Raw genomic sequence first — 25,386 nt, 5'->3', positions numbered from 1 at the left:
TTACATGTGAGATATTTTTAGAAGATAATTTCTCGACAAATGTATAGCAAATCTACCTAGAAATTCTCATACTAAATCGACCTAGCAAATTTATAGAAAAAAATTAGAAAAAATAATTTAAAATATTTGAAATTCGGATTGAAAATAAAGGGAAAAAGAACCCAAGTAGGAATACAATTTTTAAAATATCTATAAATTCGGACTAAAAATAAAGAAAAAAGCAGAAGAGTTCAAGCAATAATACAATTTAAAATATCTAGAATTTAGATAAAAAATAAAGGAAAAAAAATAAGAGTCCAATTAGAAAGACAAACTAAAATATCTGATATTTGGATATATAAGTTAAAAAACAAAATATCAATGTCATTTAATAGTGTGGCTACATTTTTAATATATGAAAAATAGCAACTGGATTGCCATAAAAATTTTGTAAAACTTGTAATTGTTGTAATATACTCCCTTCATTTCGTATTATAAGTCGCTTTGACATTTTTAAGTCAAATTTCTTAATACTTTGATCAAGTTTATACGAAAAATATAGCAACACTTATATGACCAAATTAGTTTCATTACATCTAACATTGAACATAATTGAATAATTTATTTGTTTGGTGTTGAAAATATTCCTATATATATAATACTTAAAATGTTAGTAGTGGTGGTGTCCATTCCCACACCACCCCTACCACTAACATCTGGGCACTACAATCTATACTATTACACCACCTTTCAACAAGTCATCCCCTATTTCCGATATCTTAATGGCACAAGAGATTTTGGACTTTAATGGGATATAATAACGCTGGCTATCTATTTGATCCCCACAACGCCAGATCACAAATAAGATTTATATTATTATAATGTGGAATTGCTATTTCATGGAAGTATTCTAAGCAAACACTAGTAGCCACGTCCTCCAACCATTCTGAAATATTTGCATTATATGAGGCATCACATGAATGTGTATGTCTTTGCAGAATGATAAACCACATATTAACATCTTGTGGTACTGGTTCATTAGAATCACCTACCATTATCTTGTGGTACTGCTTGTGTTGTTAGATGGAAATTGGTTATATCGAGAGCAAATCACTAAGAATATTGCTCCTAAATTGTCTTATCCTCACGAGCTTCAGCAGCATGGAGACAAATATCTTGCAAACTAAGTCATGTGATAATCTTGCTGATTTATTCACAAAATCTCTATGATACTACATATTATTTAAATGTGTCGAACGAATTGGTACGAGACATCTTAAAAATTTGGAGGATTCAGAGAGAGTATTTCTCTCTAAAAAATATCTTTATTATATTACACTCTTTTCTTTCTATGAGTTTTGCCTTTTAAGTTTTCTCATTCAAAGTTTTTAATGATGTAATATCAACATAAGATATATGTCTTATCATTTTACTTTTCCCCATTCAGGTTCTTAATAACTGTAATTATACACATCCTACTATTTTTGGACTATATTATGAGCCTTACTCATAAAAGTCTAAAGCAGCTTCTCATCATTTTCCCAATTGGGTTTTTGAGGAGTTTACCTAATATACCTAACGTAATAATTATTTTTAAGATTTTGCTAATAATTGACATATGATCAAAGGCTGGATTCGATCAAGGGGAAGTGTTATGAAACGTTGGGGGTGATCTCATCCATACCTTTGGATGGGATTAACTCCCGATGAATAGGCACGGTGGTTGTGCCGTGGCTCCTCGCTCTTATGCTCCACGCCAAGGAACTGCAGCAGTTGGGCCACGTTCCCTCACCCTCTTGATGCTTCTTGGCAACCGGCTCGATGCTTCCCATCCATCATGTTCTTCGGTTACAACCGATTCCCTGCATATATACATGTATGATCAATATACGAATTCACTCTCTCACTCAAACCCTATCGCTTTTGCTTTGATTCTCAACAGCCCCTTCCTCTCCTCAGCCAGCACCCGCCTCTCCATCTCAATCCACGGCAGGCACTCCATGTCCCTTTGGTTCGCCCCTTGAGAGCATGGTTACTACCCGAGCTATTAAAAGATGGAACTTGAGTAGTCGGCGAGATATGTAACTGATGAGCAGTGCAAAGACGATAAATACTCGGAAAGGCAATGTCATCCTTGGCCATCTAACAATCCTGGACCATGGCTAGACTTTCTTTTCCTTGAGCTGGGGGCTCACAGAACAAACCATTGAAGGAGTCCGGTATGGATTAAATCCACTGCACTCACAGGATTCAAATTTTAGATGTTCAAGGTCTTTTCGTCATCCATTACGTGCTTGCAAGCCTGCGGCTCTCCAAAAGGTGAGATGAAAAGTGAGGTTAGTTGTTCACCAAAAACTGTCATGCCCGCTTCTTCTGTTGCCCAACTCTAATCCTATGCATCATGGTCTGTAGCTCTTGATGCTACACTATGTGTAATATGACTACTCTACATTTCTCATGCTGATCTATATTGTTTTTATTTTATCTGAAGGGAAATCACTTTTATAGCCCTTGTATCAAAGCTGTAAACAAAGAAGAAATCATTCTTCTTGAGATTGAATTGCATTAGCAAACAAAAGAAGCAATTTTTATCAGTTCGGGATTGTACATAATTTATTTCTCGTTTCGTTCTGCCAATAGCTATTTGGAGAACTATTTCAATATTGAAACAATTTTCTTTCTATATACTACATCCGTCCCAGAGTACTTGTCTCTTTAGGATTCAAATTTTGGCCGTGTTTAGATTCAATTTTTTTTTGCCAAAAAGTCACATCGAATATTTGGACACATGCATGGAGCATTAAATGTGGACGAAAAAAAACCAATTGCATAGTTTGCATGTAAATTGCGAGACAATCTTTTGAACCTAATTACGCGATGATTTGACAATGTGATGCTACAGTAAACATTCGCTAATGACGTATTAATTAGGCTTAATAAATTCGTCTCGCAGTTTACAGGAGGAATCTGTAATTTGTTTTGTTATTAGTCTATATTTAATACTTCAAATGTGTATCCGTATACTTTAAAAATATTTTGTCCAAGGAACTAAACACAGCCTTTGTCCCCAAATACTTGTCACTACGGAGTACAACTTGTCCCATCAATCACTTTCTATTCAAAAGTTTTTCTATTTTACCCTCGATAACCATTCCACTTCTCATCATACATTACTTAATAAGGGGTATTATAGACTTTTTATTAAACCTTAATCTATCCTAAACAACCTAGAATGACAACTATTGTGGGATGGAGGGAGTATGTAGCTACACAAGAATTAGTTATGGCAATTTGTAGAACTATTTGGTTACCACAACAATTTATCCAAGTTATAATTCATGCGCCTCAAACCTCTCTTCCTTAATTATATAAATCCTTTTATTCTAAGAAAATAAAAGAAATCAAGAGAACATTTGGTTTTCCATCACTCTTACCATGTTCAGATAGTCATGGTCCACAATGGTGAGCATGACTCTTTTGTTCGTTTGGTCAGTATCGAAACAAAGAAAATTAGTTTTGTACGATAGCAATCAAATTCCTTTGTTAATCAATTTCAGCATTTTACTACTATGTTTAGCACAATCACTTTACAAATTTAATACTATTCACAAGATTTCCCATTACAACATGCGGGGTTTCATCTAGTTAATTCTAAATTCCATTCCCTCGCTATCCATCAAAGAGTCCCCCATCCCTTTCCCTTCATTTTCTTTGTAATTGGGATGCTCCTCTCTTCTGTGCAACCAGCACATGCCTTCCACGGGCTAGATCCAGCACCAAGCCGCACCACATCACCACCTCACAGCTTCGTCCCTATCAACATATTCTGCATTAACGGTGTTGTCTAACTATTGGCATCCGACCCTGTTCGGCTGCAGGGGATGTGGCTGCACCATAGGCAAATGGACCACTGCAGCCATTGCCTGCTGAATAGGCCCAATAATGACACAGGCTTTCTCTCTCCTACGTGTTGCCCCACACTTTTGCCGTCGTAGACAAACGTGCAAAAATGTGAATTATTATTTAACACAATCCTGTTTTACCAAGTAATAGCCCACCATTAGAGATCGCATCAGAGAAATAGTTAGAATTACCTTTAATTCGTCCCTAGAATTCTAAAGGCCATCACAACTCCATCTTGTACTTGCAAAGAGCAAGACCTGGTCATATAGCTCTAAGTCAGGCATCAAATAGCTTTGATTTGCATTATCCGTAGGACTCCTTATATGTATCAAAATAAAAAAGATGTACAATCCAATTTCTCGATTCAATAGAAGCCCAAAGAGGTGCAAAGGGGGGTTATACAGCAAGGGTGAGTACTTCCGTACTATACAGTACCTTATGTACCATCACCATCTTCATTATTCATCAAATGACAGTCTATTTATAAAGGGGTTTCCAAAAGGAAGATTTACAAAAGCTAAAATACACTCGTTGAATAGAGTTTGTAGCAACTCCTCATAGCCTCCAATCCAGGAGATAGGTGTGAATCACGATTTAATTTAGCACTACACAGGCTTGTATCCTATACCCATAGCTACTCTTAACATGTGTCACATTTCACTAAATGTGTTATCATGATAAGATTACATAACTTTTCCCATATTTCCATCTATTTTACTCCTTGGTTATGTTGAGTCTAACAACTCTCCACACCACCATGCTAGGTCTGGGTCCAGTCCGTGTATTCGACCGATGGTTGGCACGATTTACATGGTTCCCTGATACGAATGACAGGGTGATTAGTCCTTATATAAGTAAACCATATGTAGAGAGAGCCCTCACTTCCATCATCAATCATTGCATACCTAAGCTCCTCCTACCTATCATATTATTGTCCCGATGATCACCATCATCATTGGTTTGTCAATCATCTCATCATTATCAATATTATTATTTTAGAAATATATTTTGATGCAATTATAGGAGTAATATTCTATAAAATAGATTTTTTTAGTTGAAACAGAACCATAATCATCTATATGATCAAAGAGGAACTTGCGTGAGCACCAAAAATAGAAGTAGACCCGGTCAGCTGTACCATGTATTTCATACCGGACATTGTGTTATGTAATTCCAGCACAAATATTTATTATTAATTAATCTCCCAATTGTTGCTGCTCGGTTTTGTCTCCTCGTGTTGCTAAAGTCCAGCCCCTAGCTGAACCGGACACCAACAGCAGTACCCACCGCCAGCGAGTTCAGTGGTGCATCATCCTCCTCCACCCTTAGCCTCTCTCTGTTATGGCGGCCGCCCACCTCCTCACCGCTACAATAAACACCAACACAGTCGCCGGCATAACCATACTACCGGTGAGTTCTTGCTTCCTCTCTATCTCTACTACTTCTGCTGATAGCGCTGCTATTCTCTTTGTATTTCCTCACCACTTCCTTGCCAACTATACTACCAAGGTGGTTTAGTGGAACTTCAAGATTATTTACAGATAAATTACTATGCTTGGAAGGTTTCCTACTTGTACTGCCAGTTTGGTTGCTAGGTTGCTTTGAGATTGTGACATCTGCTACTGCTTGCCTTTGAATTGGGACATTTATCTACCTCACTTTTCTCCATCTGAACTAGTACAAACTCTCATTAATTGGCACCTAGTGCTGGTACCACTGCATGGTAGTTGGCTAGGAGATGTGTCTACTTGTTGTAACCATGCTTTGACCGACTGACCATCGATGAAAGAGGATGTGCTTTGAATAAGAACTAGCGACTCTTGAATGTATGCTATAGACTACCTGATGCAAGACGACCTACGAAAAAAATGTACAGTCAATTGACATGGCCATAGCCACTACAAAGGAAATTGAGTGATGTTAAGCAAAAATGGAATTCCTAAGTAAAAAATTCGTGGGTTAACCAACAAATCACCCCTTAAACCTCGACAGGACTTTGAAGTCAATCTTCTTGCGCTGCTCCTAAAAATGAATGCGTGAGGACATTTGCAATGCATTTATATGATTAATCATGCAACATAAAGTGAATATGTACGCGCACAATACCACACTGGTCTGAATGTCCAAGATATTACTTATTTTTAATGAACAAAAGCAATACATCTGAAATCTACATTAGAACATCACATATGTAGGTTGGTGGTGGCCGATGAAATACATGAGACGAAAGACTAATTATCAATAGGTTGATGCAAAAGTTTCTACGAACAATGAGTGTATCCTATCTTTTAGGTTCTGACAGTTTGTGAATTTGTCATCATGTTTGTACATAAACTCCATTGTCCTTGCCAGGTTGAAAATCCTCTCCAATAATTGCTTCGGTTGGACATTAGCTAGGGTTAACCACTCGTGATTAAAATCTTTCCATGTGTCTTCTATCAGTTCCTTGATCTTTTCACATGCATTCTCAACCGAGACATTGTGCTCCTTCATGTAGCTGCCAATTGTTGGGGCAACATGTAACTCAACTTGCTCTCGCTACAAATACAAATGCTGAGTTAAAACATATTGGTAAAATAAATAAATTGCTCCCCTTATCTCTTCTTTTTAAAAAGTTCAAAGGTTAGGCCAAGCAAGAGCTACTAGGTCCTTCCTCGTCCTCGTCAAGCATGCAATTATTGGTAAAGCAGTAAGCATAACGCAATTACTCTGTATATTATTTTGTTTTCATCGAATCAAGTGCCTAAATACCAAATCAACTACCCCCATCTTCGTTGTATCTTGTTGTTAACAGTGGCTCCTCATGTAGAGTCGATGTTTTTCTCTCTACGCCCCCTCTCTCTCTCACGCACACACACATCAGATCAACATCTAATCTACGTGACAGAGCTATATGCTGGTGCACTACCTAATTGCCTTTGTACATGCTCTAATATATATTTTCCAACTACTTCGCTAGTTACTAATGATAGTATCTCAATGATCCTTGGTTATATATGCAGTAGCATATAATTTGAATTGCTTTTTTTCCTACAATTTTTCATGGTGAATTTGCCGCGAGTTAAATTTCCCGTAAAGTCATCAGCGAATTCCCCATGTTTTCAGCCATTCGTAAGTGCAAACCACCATCTGCTACAGTATGTTCCCATTCTACCAACTCAGAAAAAAAACACTTGATGTGCATATAATTTACAAGGAAAAAATGTAGTATACAGCAAGAGGATCGATATGTACCACTACACAACATAATTGGAGTGTAAAATGCAATATATACATGGACAAACAGAAAAGACAAATGCATACTTCCTATCATGTCATGCTTTTCATATTCATATTTTCGTGCATATACATGAAGTATTGGATCAATTTGTACATGGTAGCACATACCATAGATTGTTTGCTACAATTTTGTAATGGGGTGTTTTATACTCGATTATGTGTATTTTTAATGTTGTTAGCATGGAAGTGTACTAGCAGTACACTTGATACTTTCCCATGAAGCATTACACTTGATACTTTCCCATGAAGCATCATCATGCTCCCCTATTTATATTTTGAAATTACTATTTCCACCCTTTTATCTGATAAACAAATTTAAATAATCACCGAATAGTAGTATTGCATAGTTAATTACCTCGAATGTCTCAAGATCATCTGATAGCCTCAAAATTGTGCAAAGTGCACACACTATTCTAGGTGCGCTGGAAACCCAAATAAATGATTCTGCTGTTGCAATGTGGTCCATCCCAACAAATGAAGCACACGATAATAGGTAACATCCGCCGGACCTTGTTGAAATCTGCAAGTGCTCCTCAACGGTAGCTGGGACATATCTTGCATCACGCCATTTCACCTCTATATTAAATGCTCTAACCAGATCTATTGTCTGTGAAATGAAGTTTGGTGGTTTTTAGATTAGATGCTAACCTACTATCTCACTCGTTGTATATTCTTGAAGTTAAATATGTAATTTCCTGGTGTTTATAAAATACACGAAATGTATAGGCATCAAGATGCATACAAAGTTTCTGAGGTAAGACATGCGGAACTTCTCCTCGTCTGCCAGCAAATCTTCGATATATTCATAGGCATCTAAAACCTTTTCATAAACAAACTTCATGTATTCTGGGATATCATGAGCAGCCTTGCGATCCCACCTGAACATAGAAACATTAGCAAGTTATATGAATATTGTATTCATCAATAACAAAAAAATGGTTCAAAAAAGTACATATTTCAACTCTACATAAAATGGCACATATCAATAATTGAATACATAGTTAAGAAAATAAAAAAATCGTTCCAACTCCTAGCTGCAGATAATTCTCCTTTTGGATAGGGCATTGTGAAACAACATCAAAATGCTCAGAAAACATGAAAAAAACATTAACTTAAGTTCTTTTGCGGCAGCTGCCATTAGCGATGGTATAGTTAGAAATATTTACACATAAAATTCTGGAAGTATGTGACATTTGAATAGATATAATAATTCAAACAATTTACAACATAATATTATATGGTAATCACATCTAATTTATCATCATGGACTCCATAATTTTTTGTTTAAAAGAAAAGAAAGATTATGTATGGATATTATGCTAATTTAAGTTCAAGATTTTTTTTGCCAGATATACAAACAATATTAAGAAATATGGAATATCCAATATATATATATATATATATGTATATATATGTATATATGTATATATATATGTGTATATATATATATATATACACATATATATATATATATATACACATATATATATATATATATATATGTATGTATGTATGTATGTATGTATGTATATGTAATGTGTGGACCAATAGATAAGTATGGGCTTGTCCATTGTTATAGGTTTTCTTTGGGTTGTGTGCACAAGGCATAGAGGTTACAGCTACAAACATATTACAATCATCTAAAAATAACTCTTTTCTATGCCCACTTGCCCACTTGCAAGCTAAACAACCTATGGTTATCATTTTGGGACAACAGATACATAATGAAGCTAAAAGTGTTTATTTGGCTATTGCTAATGGAATAGACTTAACACGGTGTCATGCTATACAAAGAAGACACTATTCATTCCATGATGAACATGAATGTGTCATGAAGATATGGTCCACCTTTTTTTTGTCATGTTGATTTGCAACCTATTATTGTTGGAACTATTTGGGCATTACATGGTAACTACATTTGAACTTCACGAATATGATTATGCACATAAGCCAACTGCTCCAGATGTCTTTATTTGTATAAGTGGTAACAATTGCAGCTTCATATAAGAAATGCGAAGGTTTTTTTAATAATGTGCAACTATTTTTCCATGTATGGAAAATGCAATTCATGGAGTTTTCCATAATTCTATTTGTACTTTTTTTTTATTTTTTCCTCCATTGTAAATATTATACATAATTCTGTTGGAGCAGGAACGAATTTTGCAAAAAGATCCAAAGAGTGCATTTGGTTGGGGGTGTTTTTAGGAGGGGTTGGGAGTTTATAGGGATAGAGCTATATATTAAGTACTCCTTTTGGTTCAGGGACATGTGGATTTTGGTAGGATGGAGATGGGGAATTGAGGGAGGAACTCCCTGCTTAGTTCTTGTTCGGTTAATCCCTCTCAGATGGGGACCTATTGTGGAGTGGAATTATTCCTTTCTAATTCCCTCCCTCTTGGGGATTAACCAAACAATGCTTTAGGGGGTGCGAATTAAGAGAGAGTTCCTCCTTTATGTTGCATAAACAAATGTTAGCCACCCATTTTCACTTAAGATCTAGTCTCCATCTAAACTCCTTTTGAATTCCCACTACCTCTACCAAACAAAACATTCGAATTAAAAATTAAATTATCATGTTAATCTCACGATCAATTCACTCATCTAAACTCTCAATCCTCTTTTCCTAAGTCACCAAACAAGCTGAAAATTAATAGCTATAGGAAATGGGTTTGTAAGTGTTGAAGATGCTCTACTAACAATAAATAATCTAAGGTGAAGTTTTGCATTTTAATCAGCACTATAATATGGCCATTTCTTTAATAGACACGTTGGAGGAATCGAGGGACCTCACTGTACCCGAATGGAACTTTAGACAAGTTATTAAGGAAAAAGCCCTTATGTAACTTAGATATAAGCAGGAAGATGGGTAAAAGAGATGCACGATAAGATGGACAATGCTGGGTGAAGAAAACACAATGTTCTTTCATGCAATGACCACTAAAAGGTAAAGAAAAGATGTTCTGACCCAAATTACCACCACTGATGGTAGGGTAATACCATGCCTCAAATAGTTGCATTAGTCCATTCTACATGTTGAGCATGCTCACAGACGTATAGTACCCCACTTAAACATTCGTACTCATTTCATGTAAAAGGGTTAACTGGGGATACCAGGGTTGGAGCACTAAAGGCTTATAATCATGCTCTCGCCCACTGTTGGCGGCTGTTAAATGTCAATTCTATACCGCCAACATCTGCATAAAGTTCAGACAATAAAACATCCAACATAGTGATAGGTGTTTAAACTCACATATTACACAAGTGTTGGTATATTTTTGTATGCAGATGATAAACCCTAAAGTTGGGAGGAAAATCAGACTAAAGTAAGGAGAAATGTGTATCCATGCAAGGATGGGTTGTGAACTTCATCAAAATACACAGAATCAACCCAAAATCCTGAGAAATAGATAGAGGAGGTCCAGGGGGGAAGATGGGCCAAGAGCTAGGCCAGATGGGCCCAGCCCCCTGGTTCGGCCGAACCAAAATCTCATCCATCCATGCTGGGGTTTGGCATGGACGGTCCTAATTATCTCCTGATGGTGGTTGAGGGGCATTTCCGATAATTCGCATTGTATAACCGTCATACCTACCCCTATATAAGGACATCATCTCACTCACTTCAACACACACTTCCAAGCTCGAGCTGAATTATAAGAGGCTCTATTGTACTATATAGTATACTAGAATAGGAAGAGAGTAGAGCAGAGGAAGTTGGAAGAATTCTGGAGTTGTCGGTAATCTTCTCCTATTTCTTTTATTTTATTTACTACTCTGAATTCAATATAATATTCTTCTTGAGTAATTTAGATTTATCTTGTGAGAATTATCTCTTGGTAAGTTCCTAAATAGCATACGGGATTATTGTTCACTATAATCAACTAAAGTGATTGCTTTGGTGAGTTATAAACACTAAAGTAGATATTAATTGCTTAGACGTGGTGTTTAGGTAATTGTTATCCAGTAAATGTTGCGTATCCCACAGTACGTTTGAGGTGGGTGTAGAGGTGGTGATAGTCCTCGAGATCACTTAAGTTCTCCCTGTTCGGGTACGTAGTAGAGCGACATCTGGGAACAACGGGTTGCCAGTGCCTGAAGTATTGCATTAGGATTAAAGTTAAGCTTTCCTTAGACACTGTTTCTCGTTAGTAAATCCTCTCTATCCTGGCCTATCATCTGCTTGGTGTCCTTGGATGAACCGGAGGAAGATCTGACCACACACGTTCCCTTGGATTCGATACCCTTGGAATACTCCGTAGGGGAAGTGCTATATCGGTATATCCGTGCGCTTGCGGATTTTATCTGTGATCGTAAGAAATACCAACACCCACCTAAACTTTAGTACTAAACCATCACCATGCAACACCATACCTAGTAAAATGGGCATAAACCACACCATTACTACTGGCTACAAACGGGCTGGGGTGTTGCAGGTTTTTAGTGAGCATGGTGAGAAGGCTGCTACCATATGGCAAACTTTATAGCAGAGGATGGGCCCTATCACCTTCGTTTTTTGGTCTAGGGGTTGTAAGTCTCATACAATAAATATGCTTTCTATGCTAATCCATGTATCTAATGATGATTTCCAATTATCTAGTATGTTGACACACTATTATTCATGAATGCCTCTAGAAAAGAATTGCATTGTTTTAAACTAGTATAGAGGTCAATTATCAAAAATCCTGCAAAATTCCTTTGAAATAGACAATGAGAAGGCCTATACTCTCGCTATTGTATTTGGCTGTTCAATTGGCTCCTTACAATTTACTATCTAGGTTTACCACCGGGAACACTAGACTAAGGTTATTAACTTTGCCCTTATGGTGGACATAAGTGAATGAAGATGGGCATCTAGTGCTTCCTTTCTTCTTAATGGGGGTAGACTAACTTTGGTAAATTCAATTCTATTAGATTTACCCACGTACTACATGTGCTTCTTGTCCCTGCAACAATCAGCTATTGAAAGTATAGACTGATCTAGAAGGCGTTGTCTTTGGAGAGTCTAACATCAATTCCAGCAAAAAGTTCTTAGTTTTGTAGCATAGATGTGATGCAAGTACTTTGGATGATTACTGGTACCGTTGATTGATAGACGAAACAACAAGGATGTGTCGCATTGGAAACACTATGCACCTCAATGAGCCACTTTCACTTGGTGTCGTTTGTGACCTTTTGTAGAGAGAAACCTTGCAGCATCTTTTCTTCAGTTGTGCATTTAGCATTTAGTGTTGGGTCATGATTGTTAATCATTGGGATACATCTTCCAATTTCGTAAACATGCTTGTTTTAGCAAAATATGCTTTCCAGTTCTCCAATTCTTTTGGAGAAAGTTCATCATGGAGCCTGGCATAGTTGGAAGAAAAATGAACTAGTGATTTTTTTTTTGGAAACAAAGCTTCACTTGCTGACCAGTGATGTCTTTTTAAAGAAGATCTCTTTCTTCTTTTATATAGCCTAAAAATCCCATAGAATGACTTTGTAGCTGCCTGGCTTTCTTTTTTTTTTTTTGTGCTTGGTTTGTACATGTCTTTCTCTCCTTTATTTACTACGGGGTCTTGCGTTATAGTGGTTTTAGTCAAATTGTTTTTTGCTTTTCATTGCATTGGAGTGGAGCGAATATGGTCGATGGCTTCACACTTTTACTTTCAAATAAATATACCTACCAATTATATAATATTTTTGTTTTTCTTGTGTACTAGTTTTATTCCTACTAAATCTTTTGTTTCATGTAAGAGTATAAATATATATAAATGGATGATACGAACCTTTCCATACATCTGGTGAAAACTTCACACTCCTCTGTTGATCCATATATATCATAAATATCATCCAAGAGTGTCACAATTGCAATAACCATTGTTAGTATAATTCTGCCTCGTGAGTGTTTTGGTTCAAAGTACACTCCTACAATCCAAAAATAGCATTCAACAATTCTATCTCGAGCAAATGAGAGCCTTGATTCAACCTGTAGATCCTTCCACCACCTGTACATTTTTACGTAACTATTAATTTCACTATTACCAATTAAATTATATAAGCTACATATTTAATATTAAATTAAAATTGAATATAAGTAGATTGTTCCTAGAGCTTTATCAAGGAAAATAATTAGAATTAACATTAATACTGTACCTTGAAATTATTTTGAGCTCTTCCTGGTAATGGAGTTGCATAATATTAGAACTCAACTTTGCAAGTTCCAATATAACTTCATGAGTTGCATGTTCTTTTTCATAAGTCAAGATATGGTCCTTTGCCTCATATATTCTTACTCTCCTTGGCAGAGGGATGCTAAGTGCACATTTTGTTTCATGGGCTAACAACCCTTCTAGATTGGGCAATGTTGATTCAAGATACCTTTTGGCGAAGGAAATAGCTTCACCAAGTATTATCTCTCCATGGGTTCCGAGATATGCAGCATTGTACAGGGTTAATATGTCCCTTGGACTATTTACAGCAAAACAACCCCCTTCATCTTTAAACTTTACAAACACGTCTATAATATGGAATTGAGTGTTATGAATAATATGATGTTATATATCAAACTATAATATAATATGAGCTGGAAAGAATTATCATCATAATGTAAATTAAAGTGAAAGGAAATATCAATAAATTTGTGAGAACTCAGAAGGCATATCCCAATTCTCAACTTCCAAGAGTCCTTTTGGAGTTTCTTAGGCACAAAAGTCCAATACATAATCAAATATGTCAAGCATCATTTTCTGAAATTATAGGCATAGAATTAAGCATAAACAAAAGCCATGAGAGGTAAAATTCAGAATGAAAATACCATTGCTATACCCAGTTGTGGGCATAACACAGTGAATAAGATGAGCAAAAGCACAAAGGTGGTTAATTAAGCACTGAGAATAATGAAGGATCTAGCCATTTAATTAGATTCTACGTGTATCACCCTTTGCTTCCAAAGACCCACATGTAAATTTTTGGTATGGTTCAAGTTTATAGGAAATTTTAAAAAGCCCTTTTTGAAGGAATCCATAATTAAATTGCATTAACGGTAATGAACTTGTCAGCAATTTAGTACATAAACTTATAAAAGACTCGTTTTGGTGCACGAACTTGTATAGTTCATGTGAATCAGATCAAAATGTCTTGATAATGCTAATTTTATCAAATTGATGTTGATTAGGACATGATGTGCACACATATAATGATTATGCACAAGACATGATATATTTGCAGACTTCATCATCGGAATGATCCTTCATCATCGGAATGATGAATTCATTTATTTCTAACCCTTGCATATTTGCTCATTTTCATATCTTTGTTTATCATCACTATGCCTCATTCTAACTATATAAATTGCACCTACTTGACCAGTTTATATATCGTCAATGCAATTTACCGTAAATTAATTAATTACTACACTACAACTACAATAAATATTAAGTTCCTGATATTTGTCAGCTGACAATCGCCATGATGTTAGTGCTACCAGATCAAATGAACTGCTGACAGATCAACCAGATCTTTTTGGTGCCTTTATCATATACAATTATATTAGGACACAATTATTTTGGTTTTGTTTTACCTTGTGAAACCCTGTAGCCGTGCTTACGAAGTAGATAAAACCACAGAGCTACCGTATGAAGATCGTCACAGTCCATGACATTTGTGCTGCTTATTTGCACTAGCAAATCATTGATCTGCTCCTCAAAAAGGTGGTCAACACAAAGGCGCTCCAATGCATCAACGAGTTGCAGTCTTTCAAGAAGGCTACAGGCAATTGAACTTGTTATCATAGTTGCCACTTCTTCCTTTAGTTTCTCTAGTCGTATCATCCATGCCTGCAAATAATAATAGAAATTCATTTGTGACCCACAAGAAAATTAGCTCATTACAAAATTTCATAGTAATTTTTTGTTGTGCAGAAAAGTTTGTAGGGAGGAGGACGAGTGAAAATTCCTTCCAGCATTGTGAGAAATTTTTTCCCGTTGGCTTTTGCCTGTGACTTTTTCATACTAATAGGAAGTTTGCAGGGAGGAAGTTGTTGCAGGAGAACTCATGTTATTTCGACTAATTAATCTCTCTAAAGAGTGACCGAATGCTATTGCAAAACTCGATCTTACATTGATCCCTTCGGCTAAAAATTAATTAGGAGGTGTCTGGTCGTAGAATACGAACGTAAACGGTAATAGTAACGTATTCAGGGTAATCCTATCTTATTATAAAGTTATCCCCCACTAACTTCTTAAGCTTAACATGCAAAGATGCCAAATCATCATCCACTAACAAGATGTCACATCATCATCCACTAATCCACTAATTAATAAGATGCCACATCATCATCCACTAACAATAATCACATTTAAACATCATGCAAACATGTTATATTATCTATAATTTTATAGTTTTTATAATTTAAGAGCTTTTAAAATACAAGCATGTTAAATTATCATCCCACATAATTCAAATAATGTTTCAATGTATATCTTTATAATGTTATCATACTGAAATCCCACAGCAACGCGCGGGGTTTCACCTAGTTTCATGATAAGTAAGGCCATGCTAGAGAGATCTTCAAGCATATAGAACTTATTCCAGAATCTCCAGCTCTCTTAGACTATGCAGAATCTTATCTAGATTCTAAAAGTATATAACTATAGAATTAGAAAATAAATTAGAAGACAGAAGCTGAAAAACCCATCGTTTTTAGATTCTCAGAAGCTGACTACCAACCAGCTGTTTCTCAAAATCTTAGTCATCGTAAACAAGACCTAATACTCTAGATACCAAATCCATGCTGAACTTAGACTTTCCAAGTTATATTAAAGTAGTTTATTAAAATGTTACATTTCATACTAAATAAGAATATAATAATTAATCTAATGTTATCAATCATGAATCCATACCTGTGGAACTTTTAAGCTTGAAATACCCAAAAACTATAGGAAATCTGGAATTGGGAGCTTACATAAATATATCATAAATGTCATGAGTAACTAGTAAAAAAAAGTAGGCAACATGCAGAACCATAGATTAAAATATACGCATACCTTAAAATAAAGGCATAACTAACATATTTTAGTCTCTCATGCACACCGAATTCTTAAGAAGTACTACTCTGTCCTAGAGAAAATGAATTCCTACCTACGAAACTAGGCACACATGTGTCTAGGTTTGTAGGTAGGATTGGTCTTTTTTTTTTGGGGGGGGGGGGGGGGGGACGGAGGGGTAAACTAGATCGTACGTAGTACAAGGTATAAAAATTAAATAGCTAATGTGTACTCCTTCCATCAAAAATATACTATCTCCGCTTTTTAATAGATGACACTGTTAACTCTTGGTTACACGTTTGACCATTCGTCTTATTGAAAAAAATTCTATGTAATTATCATTTATTTTGTTGTGAGTTATTTTATCAGTAAAAGTATTTTAGGCACAATTTATATCTTATACATTTAAATAAAATTTTTGAATAACACGAATTGTCAAACATGTGGCTAAAGTCAACAACGTCATCTATTAAAAATGAGAAAGTAACAACTTAAAATATGACAACTAGTACCTATATATCTGGATAAATGATATTTCCAAATATTCAACTAAAAATTGGTATCTACTGGATGAGGTAGTAGTTGGTTTAGCCCAAAGTTAAATAAACTTTATTGTAATGGGCCATCCTATAATGCATCCGTATTCATATCCAAATAAGATTACAGTTTTTGCTAAAAATATGCTGTCATATATTTCTAGTTTGATTTCAGTTATGTGTAATACGTTTGTCTATTTCCAATCATTTTTTTTCAAGCAGGTACTCAATCATTTGTATGATGTTTCCTTTATATAATGACTAGTCGAAAAATTAGATAGATCTCCCACCCGTCGGACCCAACGGCACAACGGATCTTGACCGCGCCCTGATCGGGGGCACCCAGCCCAATGGCTGGTGGGCCCCCGTCACACTGCGCCATATAAAAGAGGGGTGGAGGCCGGCACGGCACACGGTACGTGATTCATCGCCGCCGCCAACTCCATCCTACAAACCCTAATCCGATCGAGGGGGCGCAGCCAATGACGGAAAACGCCACCGCCGCGCCACGACCTCGCCGGGATCGCCCACGACCACAGCTGCAACAACAACCGCCGCCATCAAGCAATCCGTCGCCGCCGTCCATGTCAAGCCGCGATGACAACGACGATGTCCGGTGCTTCTTCCTCCACAAACACCTCAACCGGTCGGTATCTAAACCCCTCTCCCTTTCATCTACAATGTCGTTCATCAATCCCAAATAGAACCACCCGACTAGATCTAACCTAGGTGATCCTAGTGCAAAGTCTAACAGTGGTATCAGAGCCACCCTAGTGATTAGATCGGTTCGGGGATAGAAATCCAAAGAAAAGAAAAGCACAAGATCCGCACGGATCAAAAGATTGAAACCCTAACCCTACCTTGTCGCCGGCCGTCGCCGGCAAAAGGGGGAGGGCAAAGGGCACCGCCGAGGAGCCACTCGACGACCGTGCGCGCACCTACAGGTGCACGCACGCACCGGCGAGGGGGCCCGTGGCGGCACCGCCATCTCCGTCGTCGCTGATCTCTCTCTCACACTTCACGCGGGTGGGGGGAGAAGAGAAGAGAAAAGCACGCCGGCCATGGCGCGCCGGCGCGAACGTCGCAGGCGACAGCGACGCCGCTCCGTGCGGTCGCGAGAGAGAGAAGAGAGGCTAGGGTTCGGTCGGCCGGCGGCTGGGGTCGGGGTTTTGTCCCTCTGATCTCGGCGCCCGGCCGTCGGATCTAAACCCTAGCCGATCGGACGGCCGACGGCGGATGGTCTGAAAGCGGCCCAAGAGGGGCGCGCGCGCACGGCGGTTTCCCGGCCCAGGCCCACGTTGTGGCCTGGGGGGTAAAAAGGGGGAGCGCCCGCGCGGGGCCGACCGAGAAAAGTCCGTTTGAGGTCCCTCGGGGGCCGAAAATAAAGAAAAGAGAATAGTAGCAATTTTTCCTTTAAATTTTGTTAATTTTGATGCAAATTTCAATAGAATTTGATTAGATTTTTGCATGTTTTACCTCTGTTTAAATTTGAACCAACGGGAGAATTTTTACAGAGAGTAAATAACAGAGTTTTGCTACTGTTCATATGAATTTTATATATTTTTCCGCTGCAAATAGATGAAATTGATGAAAATTGATGTTTCTAAAATTAAATTTCGAACCAATGGGAGAATTTAATTTTAGGAACATTAATTATGTGCTATGATGTTGTAATTTTCTGACCAACGTTGATAATTGCAATGTTATAGTTATGGCTATGTGTTATGTCTAATTCTGCCCAATGGTGATGTTGGCTTAATGCATAATATTTAAATGTTAATTTTGTTCTCACCGCACATGGTTATTTCAGGTGGCTACTCCTTGATGGGTTGCATTAAAGATATCCCGACCCTGAAAGGAGATAACTACGCAAAATGGAAAAGAAAATTCGACCTTGCTTTTATCTTGGGAGAGGTGGACTGGGTGTTGACTATCCCATGTCCTATAGAACCTGCTGAACTTATCAGAGGTGAAAATGAGTCAGATGCTGACTGGCAAAAGAGACAGAGGGACAATGCTCCTCTCATCATGTCGTATGACATTGAACAAAAGAAATGGTCCTTAGCCAACAAGAAATGTTTGGCTGTGGTAAAGAACACGATTGAGCCAATCATATTGGGCTCAATCCCAGAGTGTGATGCTGTCTCAGAGTACCTTGAAAGAATAAAGAGTCAGTTTACTGGCTCTTCAAAGACTTATGCTACACAGCTTGTGACAGAAAGGTACCATGGAGGTGGTGTTAGAGACCACATACTTAGGATGAGCAACATGGCTTCCAAGTTGAAGCCAATGGATTTGGGCATAACAGATGACTTTCTGGTCCATCTGGTTATGGCCTCATTGCCAAAGCAGTTCGACAATTTTATTATCAACTACAACATAAGTCCAGAGAAATAGAACTTTGAAAAGCTCATTGCTAATTGTGTGCAAGAGGAGGAGAGAATCAAAGAGTCAAATGGTAGTTTAATTAACTATGTTAAAGATAACAAGAAAAAGAACCATAAGTCTCCCACCTCAAAAGCTAAATAGTCTCAGCATCTGCCTCAGCAACAACAGTTCGCTATTGAGAAAGATCAGTGTCTCCACTGCAAGAAGACATGACACTACAAGAAAGACTGTCCTGACTTCTTGAAAATGATCATGGCAAGCAAAGGTGAGAACATTATTACATTTGTAAATGAATCTCATTATGTTGGTTACTCTAGATCCACATGGTGGATTGATTCTGGAGAAACTATTCATGCTTGTAATTGTTTAAAGGCATTCCGTTTGACGAGGACTACGCAAAAAAGAGAAAGCTCCATTAGAGTTGCCAATGGAGTTGAAGAAAAAGTTGAAGCTGTTGGAGATCTTCCTCTAGAGCTTGCGAATGGCTTCACACTTTTACTTCGAGATGTCTTTTATGTTCCTTCTTTGCAAAGAAACTTAATAAGTGTATCAAAGTTGGATTTTGATGGATATGGTTGCCGCTTTGGAAGTGGCAAATGTGAACTATGGTATAATAATGCATGTATTGGTCTTGCTGTGTTGCGAGATGAGCTTTATTTGTTATCTCTTTCTGAGAATGTGAATGTTGTGTCCTCATTGACAAGAGAAAACAAGAAAAGAAAGAGAACTCCCGATGTCTCATCGAAATTATGGCACTGTCGTTTGGGCCATATTTCGAGGGGGAGAATTGAGAGACTCGTTAAGAATGAAATTCTTCCTCCATTGGAGTTCTCAGACTTAGAACAATGCATAGAATGCATTAAAGGAAAATTTGTAAAGAGCATAAAAAAGGGTGCAAAACGAAGCGCGGGAATTTTAGAGATCATTCATACAGATATTTGTGGTCCATTTCCTGTAAAAAGTCTGGATGGCTATGACTCGTTCATAACATTCACAGATGATTACTCCCGCTATGGTTATATTTATCCAATTAAAAAGCGATCAGAAGCATTGGATAAATTTAAGATATTCAAAGCTGAAGTTGAAAATCAGCATGATATAAAGATTAAAGTAGTAAGATCTGACCGCGGGGGGGAGTACTATGGTCAACATACGCCTTATGGGAAGTCCCTGGACCTTTTGCAAGGTTTTTGTTAGAGAATGGAATAGTAGCCCAGTATTCAACACCGGGCGAACCTCAACAGAATGGGGTAGCTGAAAGGCACAACCGTACCCTTATGGATATGGTGCGCAGCATGATGAGCTACTCCACACTACCACTGGGTTTATGGATGGAGGCGTTAAAAACCGCCATTCATATTCTCAACAGAGTTCTAAGCAAATCGGTGCCCAAAACACCGTATAAGCTATGGACAGGAAGAGTACCCTCGCTAGCTCACCACTGTGTGTGGGGGAGTCCTACAGAGGCTAAAGTATTTAATCCAAAAAATGGGAAGTTGGACCCCAAAACAGTCAGCTGCCATTTTATTGGCTATCCTGAAAGATCAAAAGGCTATCGTTTCTACTGTCCAAACAGTTACACAAAGTTTGTAGAAAGGAGACATGCCGTCTTCTTGGAAGACGAAATGATTAGGGGGAGCTCGGTAGTTCGAGAAATTGATCTTAAGGAGAGGCGGGTGTCTGTACCCGCTCTGTCAACTCAGGAACCTTTCTTCTCTCTACCTGCTGATGTTGTGCCTGCAATGCCTATCATTGCGGTACCAACACCTGTTGTTACCTCTCCTGTGGCAACAATAAATGAAAATGAGGAACCTGTTATAAAGGATTCAATGGAAATCATTGCCACACCAGAGGAGGAGCTGCAACAGCCTCAAACAGATAATGTGCCAGTACAGGAGACTCAACAAGAGCCTCAGTACAGGATGTGCCAAATGTGGTGGCCCCTAGAAGTTCTGAAAGAGTCAGAAGATCGGCTATCCGTGATGACTATAAAGTTTATAATATAGAAGAGTCGCATATGGAGGATGATCCCACCTCATATGAAGAGGCCATGAGAAGCGCTCGTTCATCTGAATGGTTGGAAGCCATGAAAGATGAAATTAAATCAATGAAACTAAACGATGTTTGGGATTTAGAAGAAATTCCTAAAGGAGCCAAAACAGTAGGTTGTAAGTGGGTCTACAAAACCAAATATGACTCTAAAGGGAATATAGAAAAGTTTAAAGCGCGACTTGTGGCAAAAGGCTTCACGCAACGAGAAGGGATTGATTACAATGAGACATTTTCTCCAGTCTCTTGTAAAGATTCCTTTAGGATTATAATGGCACTAGTGGCACATTATGATTTGGAATTACATCAGATGGATGTAAAAAAGGCATTTCTAAATGGAGATTTGGAGGAAAAAGTATACATGGCGCAACCGAAAGGTTTTGTCATGAAAGGAAACGAAAATATGGGATGCCGTCTAAAGAGATCCATTTATGGATTAAAGCAAGCTTCGAGAAAGTGGTACTTGAAGTTTGATGGGACAATAAAGAAATTTGGGTTTCAAGAGAATGTCGAGGACAACTATATTTGTTCAAAGTTTAAGAATGGAAGATTTATTTTCCTAATTCTGTATGTGGATGACATTCTACTGGCTAGTAGTGATGTCAGTCTACTGTAGGAAACAAAGAAATTCTTGTCCTCAAACTTTGACATGAAAGACCTCGATGAGGCTTCATATGTTTTGGGCATAGAGATTCACCGAGATAGAACAAAATATGCATTGGGACTTTCTCAAAAGACATATATAGAAAAGGTGTTGAAGAAATTCAACATGTACAGATGCAGTGCTACACCTGCTCCTATAGTCAAAGAGGAAACGTATGGGGCATCGCAATGTCCCAGAAATCAGTATGAGCTCAATAAAATGAAAACAAAGCCATATGCGTTAGCTGTAGAAAGCCTACAGTACGCGCAAGTGTGCACACGACCTGATTTGGCATTTGTTACCGGGTTACTTGGCATATTTCAGAGTAATCCAGGCCCAGAGCACTGGAAATTGGTAAAGAAAGTCTTGCGTTATTTGCAAGGAACAAAATGCCTCATGCTGTCTTATAGAAGATCAAAATCACTCCAGATAGTGGGGTATTCAGATTCTGACTTTGCAAAAGATAACACAAAGTCAATATCGGGATATGTGTTCACCCTGGCAGGAGGAGCTATTTCATGGAAAAGCTCAAAACAGACTATCACTGCAGGGTCTACTATGTATGCCGAGTTTATAGCATGCTATGAGGCAACGGGGCAGGTGAATTAGCTAAAGAAGTTCATATCCGGTTTAAAGGTGGTTGACAGTATTGAGAAACTACTAAAGTTATACTGCAACAACGAACCCGCAGTAATGTACGCTCACAACAATCAGTCAAGTGGTGCTACCAAACACATTGACATAAAGTACTATGTTGTGAAGGACAAAGTCCGGGATCAAACAATCAGTCTCGAGCACATTAGAACAGAAAGGATGCTCGCAGATCCGCTCACGAAAGGCCTACCACCCAACGTGTTCATGGAACATGTAGCCGGCATGGGTTTAAGGGAAGCCTTATGAATCCTGGACTACAGGGCCCAAAAGTAAAAGTATCTATTTCTGAATAGAGATGTGTATAGTGGCTGTCGAATCCATCGGTGATTGACCGTGACGATGAAACATGCTCTATTTACAAATCTGTGATGGAATAGAAAAAGCTAAAAGAAATAGTGAGATCAAGGGGGAGAATGTTAGATAGATCTCCCACCCGTCAGGCCCAACGGGACAACGGACCTTGACCGCGCCCTGATCGGGGGCGCCCAGCCCAATGGCTGGTGGGGCCCCGTCACACTGCGCCATATAAAAGAGGGGTGGAGGCCGGCACGGCACACGGTACAAGATTCGTCGCCGCCGCCAACTCCACCCTACGAACCCTAATCCGATCGAGGGGGCGTAGCCAGTGACGGGAAACGCCACCGCCGCGCCACGACCTTGCCGGGATTGCCCACGACCACAGCTGCAATGACAACCGCCGCCGTCAAGCACACCGTCGCCGCCGTCCATGTCATGCCGCGACGACAACGACGATGTCCGGCGCTTCTTCCTCCACGAACACCTCAACCGGTCGGTATCTAAACCCCTCTCCCTTTCATCTACATTGTCGTTCATCAATCTCAAATAGAACCACCCGACTAGATCTAACCTAGGTGATCCTAGTGCAAAGTCTAACAGAAAAATTACAGTCTAAACATATTTGACTGTCTTTTCATTAAATATAGTTAGTCCCACAAATTTATTATTCTAGTTCGTTTCCATGCCAATAATATCTGTTATGTGTTAAATTTCATTGAATAAACACCGCCAACAAAAAGGTTAGACGGTATCGGCGTAGTTAAGGTGAGAGAAGAGTACTATAGGCTGAACTAGTCAGTCTAATTTTATCCAACATCCAATCCAACGTTCTGCGTATCGGCGTACGAAAAGAAAAATGTGCAGGCTGGACGGGAAGTTCTCGAGCCATTTTCCCCTCTGGTATGTACTCATTCGGTCAAAATTTTAAAAGAACAAATAAATACAAGTGAAGCCATAGAGAGAAAGGGATCCGATCGAGATCAACCTGCTGCTGGGTGGAATCCGTTGGGCTGGAATAGTGAATGAAGAAATCACCCCACACGGACGGCTGGAAATTGCCCGGATTATTACTCATGCCCAACCGATCGCCCACAACCCCTGTAAGCTGCTGCTGCGCTTGCCGGCGGCACTGCAAAGCGCCCCGGCGCCGCCGCGGCTGCCGCCACATCCATGAGAGACTTGAGCTCCGTCTCTGTGACGCAGCAGCGGCGAGCTGGCCGTTGCTGCTCCACTGCCATGACTGCATGGAGAAGGTACTGGTGGCCATTGCAGCAGCTGGCTAAGTGGCTAGCGCTCTGCGTCTTACTAGCTAGCTAGCTACCCTGCACCTTCTGCTTTGCCAACCTGAGATTGTTTATATACTGGGAACATGCATGGTGCAATACGTGACTCTTGGAAAAAAAAAATAACTGCAAGAAACACTTGAACTACAGACAATAAAAAACACCTTGATAAAATTCATCCAAGGTGGGAAAGGGGCCGGGCCGGCCAACACCTCATTTTATAAAACCCCACGTGCTCCTTATAAAATTCATTATCCAACAATTTATCTTCCCAAAATATTATTTGAGAGCCGTTTCTAATACGAAAAGACCCAAACCAAAGAATCTTCCGCTTTCCAAAAGGCTTGAGATAAAGGTTGTGATCCCAAATATTTATTACTCTCCACCTATATATAAAATTTCATATACTCAAATCTTATATTTATCAGCGATAAGAATAGACAGTTATAAACTTTCCACAATCTTTCTCTTTTTTGTATGTGTTGTTTATAAAATTCATCCAAAATACAACTGTGCTTTTCATCCAAAATAGTTGTACAACTGTGCTTTACCCAACACGACCGGATCTATGTTTAGATTTGTTATACATAAACAACACATACAAAAAAGAGAAAGATTGTGGAAAGTTTATAACTATCTATTCTTATCGCTGATAAATATAAGATTTGAGTATATGAAATTTTATATATAGGTGGGGAGTAATAAATATTTGGGATCACAACCTTTATCTCAAGCCTTTTGGAAAGCGGGAGATTCTTTGGTTTGGGTCTTTTCGTATTAGAGACGGCTCTCAAATAATATTTTGGGAGGATAAATTGTTGGATAATGCCTCGTTAAGAGTTCAATTTCCTTGTCTCTATTACATAGTTAGGCACAAATAGTCGACTATCTCACAAATCTTTCAAAACAATCCTCCAAACTTTTCATGGAAGAGATTTAACCGGAGCAAAATTAGCTGCTTGGCATAATTTATGGCCTCGCATAGCTGATTTGGTTTTGACACACAGGAGAAAGATGAATTTTGCTGGAATCTCACCCCTAATGGGGTCTTTTCAGTCAGTTCTCTTTATTTAGCTCTTGTCCATAGGAGTATCCCAAATATTAATAGACGCATTTGGAAGATTAAGGTACCGCTCAAAGGGAAGATTTTTCCATGGTACCTACGTCGGGGCATAACTCTAACCAAGGATAACCTAGTTAAGCGAAAGTGGAAAGGTAACAAGAAATGTTGCTTCTGTCATAAGGACGAAACCATTCAACATTTGTTCTTCCAATGTCATCTTACTCGCCTGGTTTGGTCTTTTATTCATTTGGCCTATAACTTACAACCTCCTCAAAATGTGACATATGTTTGG

General features: G+C 38.4%; 1 protein-coding gene across 1 annotated transcript; it reads right to left on the bottom strand.

Moving 5' to 3' along the window:
* Nucleotides 1-6,012: 6,012 nt before the first annotated feature.
* LOC127761190 (alpha-terpineol synthase, chloroplastic-like) lies at nucleotides 6,013-24,054 on the bottom strand. Its single transcript, XM_052285437.1, has 7 exons — nucleotides 23,734-24,054; nucleotides 14,717-14,972; nucleotides 13,291-13,654; nucleotides 12,924-13,142; nucleotides 7,904-8,039; nucleotides 7,517-7,768; nucleotides 6,013-6,420 (listed from the first exon to the last, which is right to left on the bottom strand). The coding sequence occupies exons 1-7, from the start codon at nucleotides 24,013-24,015 to the stop codon at nucleotides 6,121-6,123; spliced, it is 1,809 nt and encodes a 602-aa protein (XP_052141397.1). The 5' UTR covers nucleotides 24,016-24,054; the 3' UTR covers nucleotides 6,013-6,120.
* Nucleotides 24,055-25,386: the final 1,332 nt, after the last annotated feature.

Source organism: Oryza glaberrima, chromosome 2 (assembly GCF_000147395.1).
Source record: "Oryza glaberrima chromosome 2, OglaRS2, whole genome shotgun sequence".
Classification (NCBI taxonomy): domain Eukaryota; kingdom Viridiplantae; phylum Streptophyta; class Magnoliopsida; order Poales; family Poaceae; genus Oryza; species Oryza glaberrima.
Note: the sequence above shows the minus strand (reverse complement) of the source record. Positions and strands in the feature narration are given on the sequence as shown.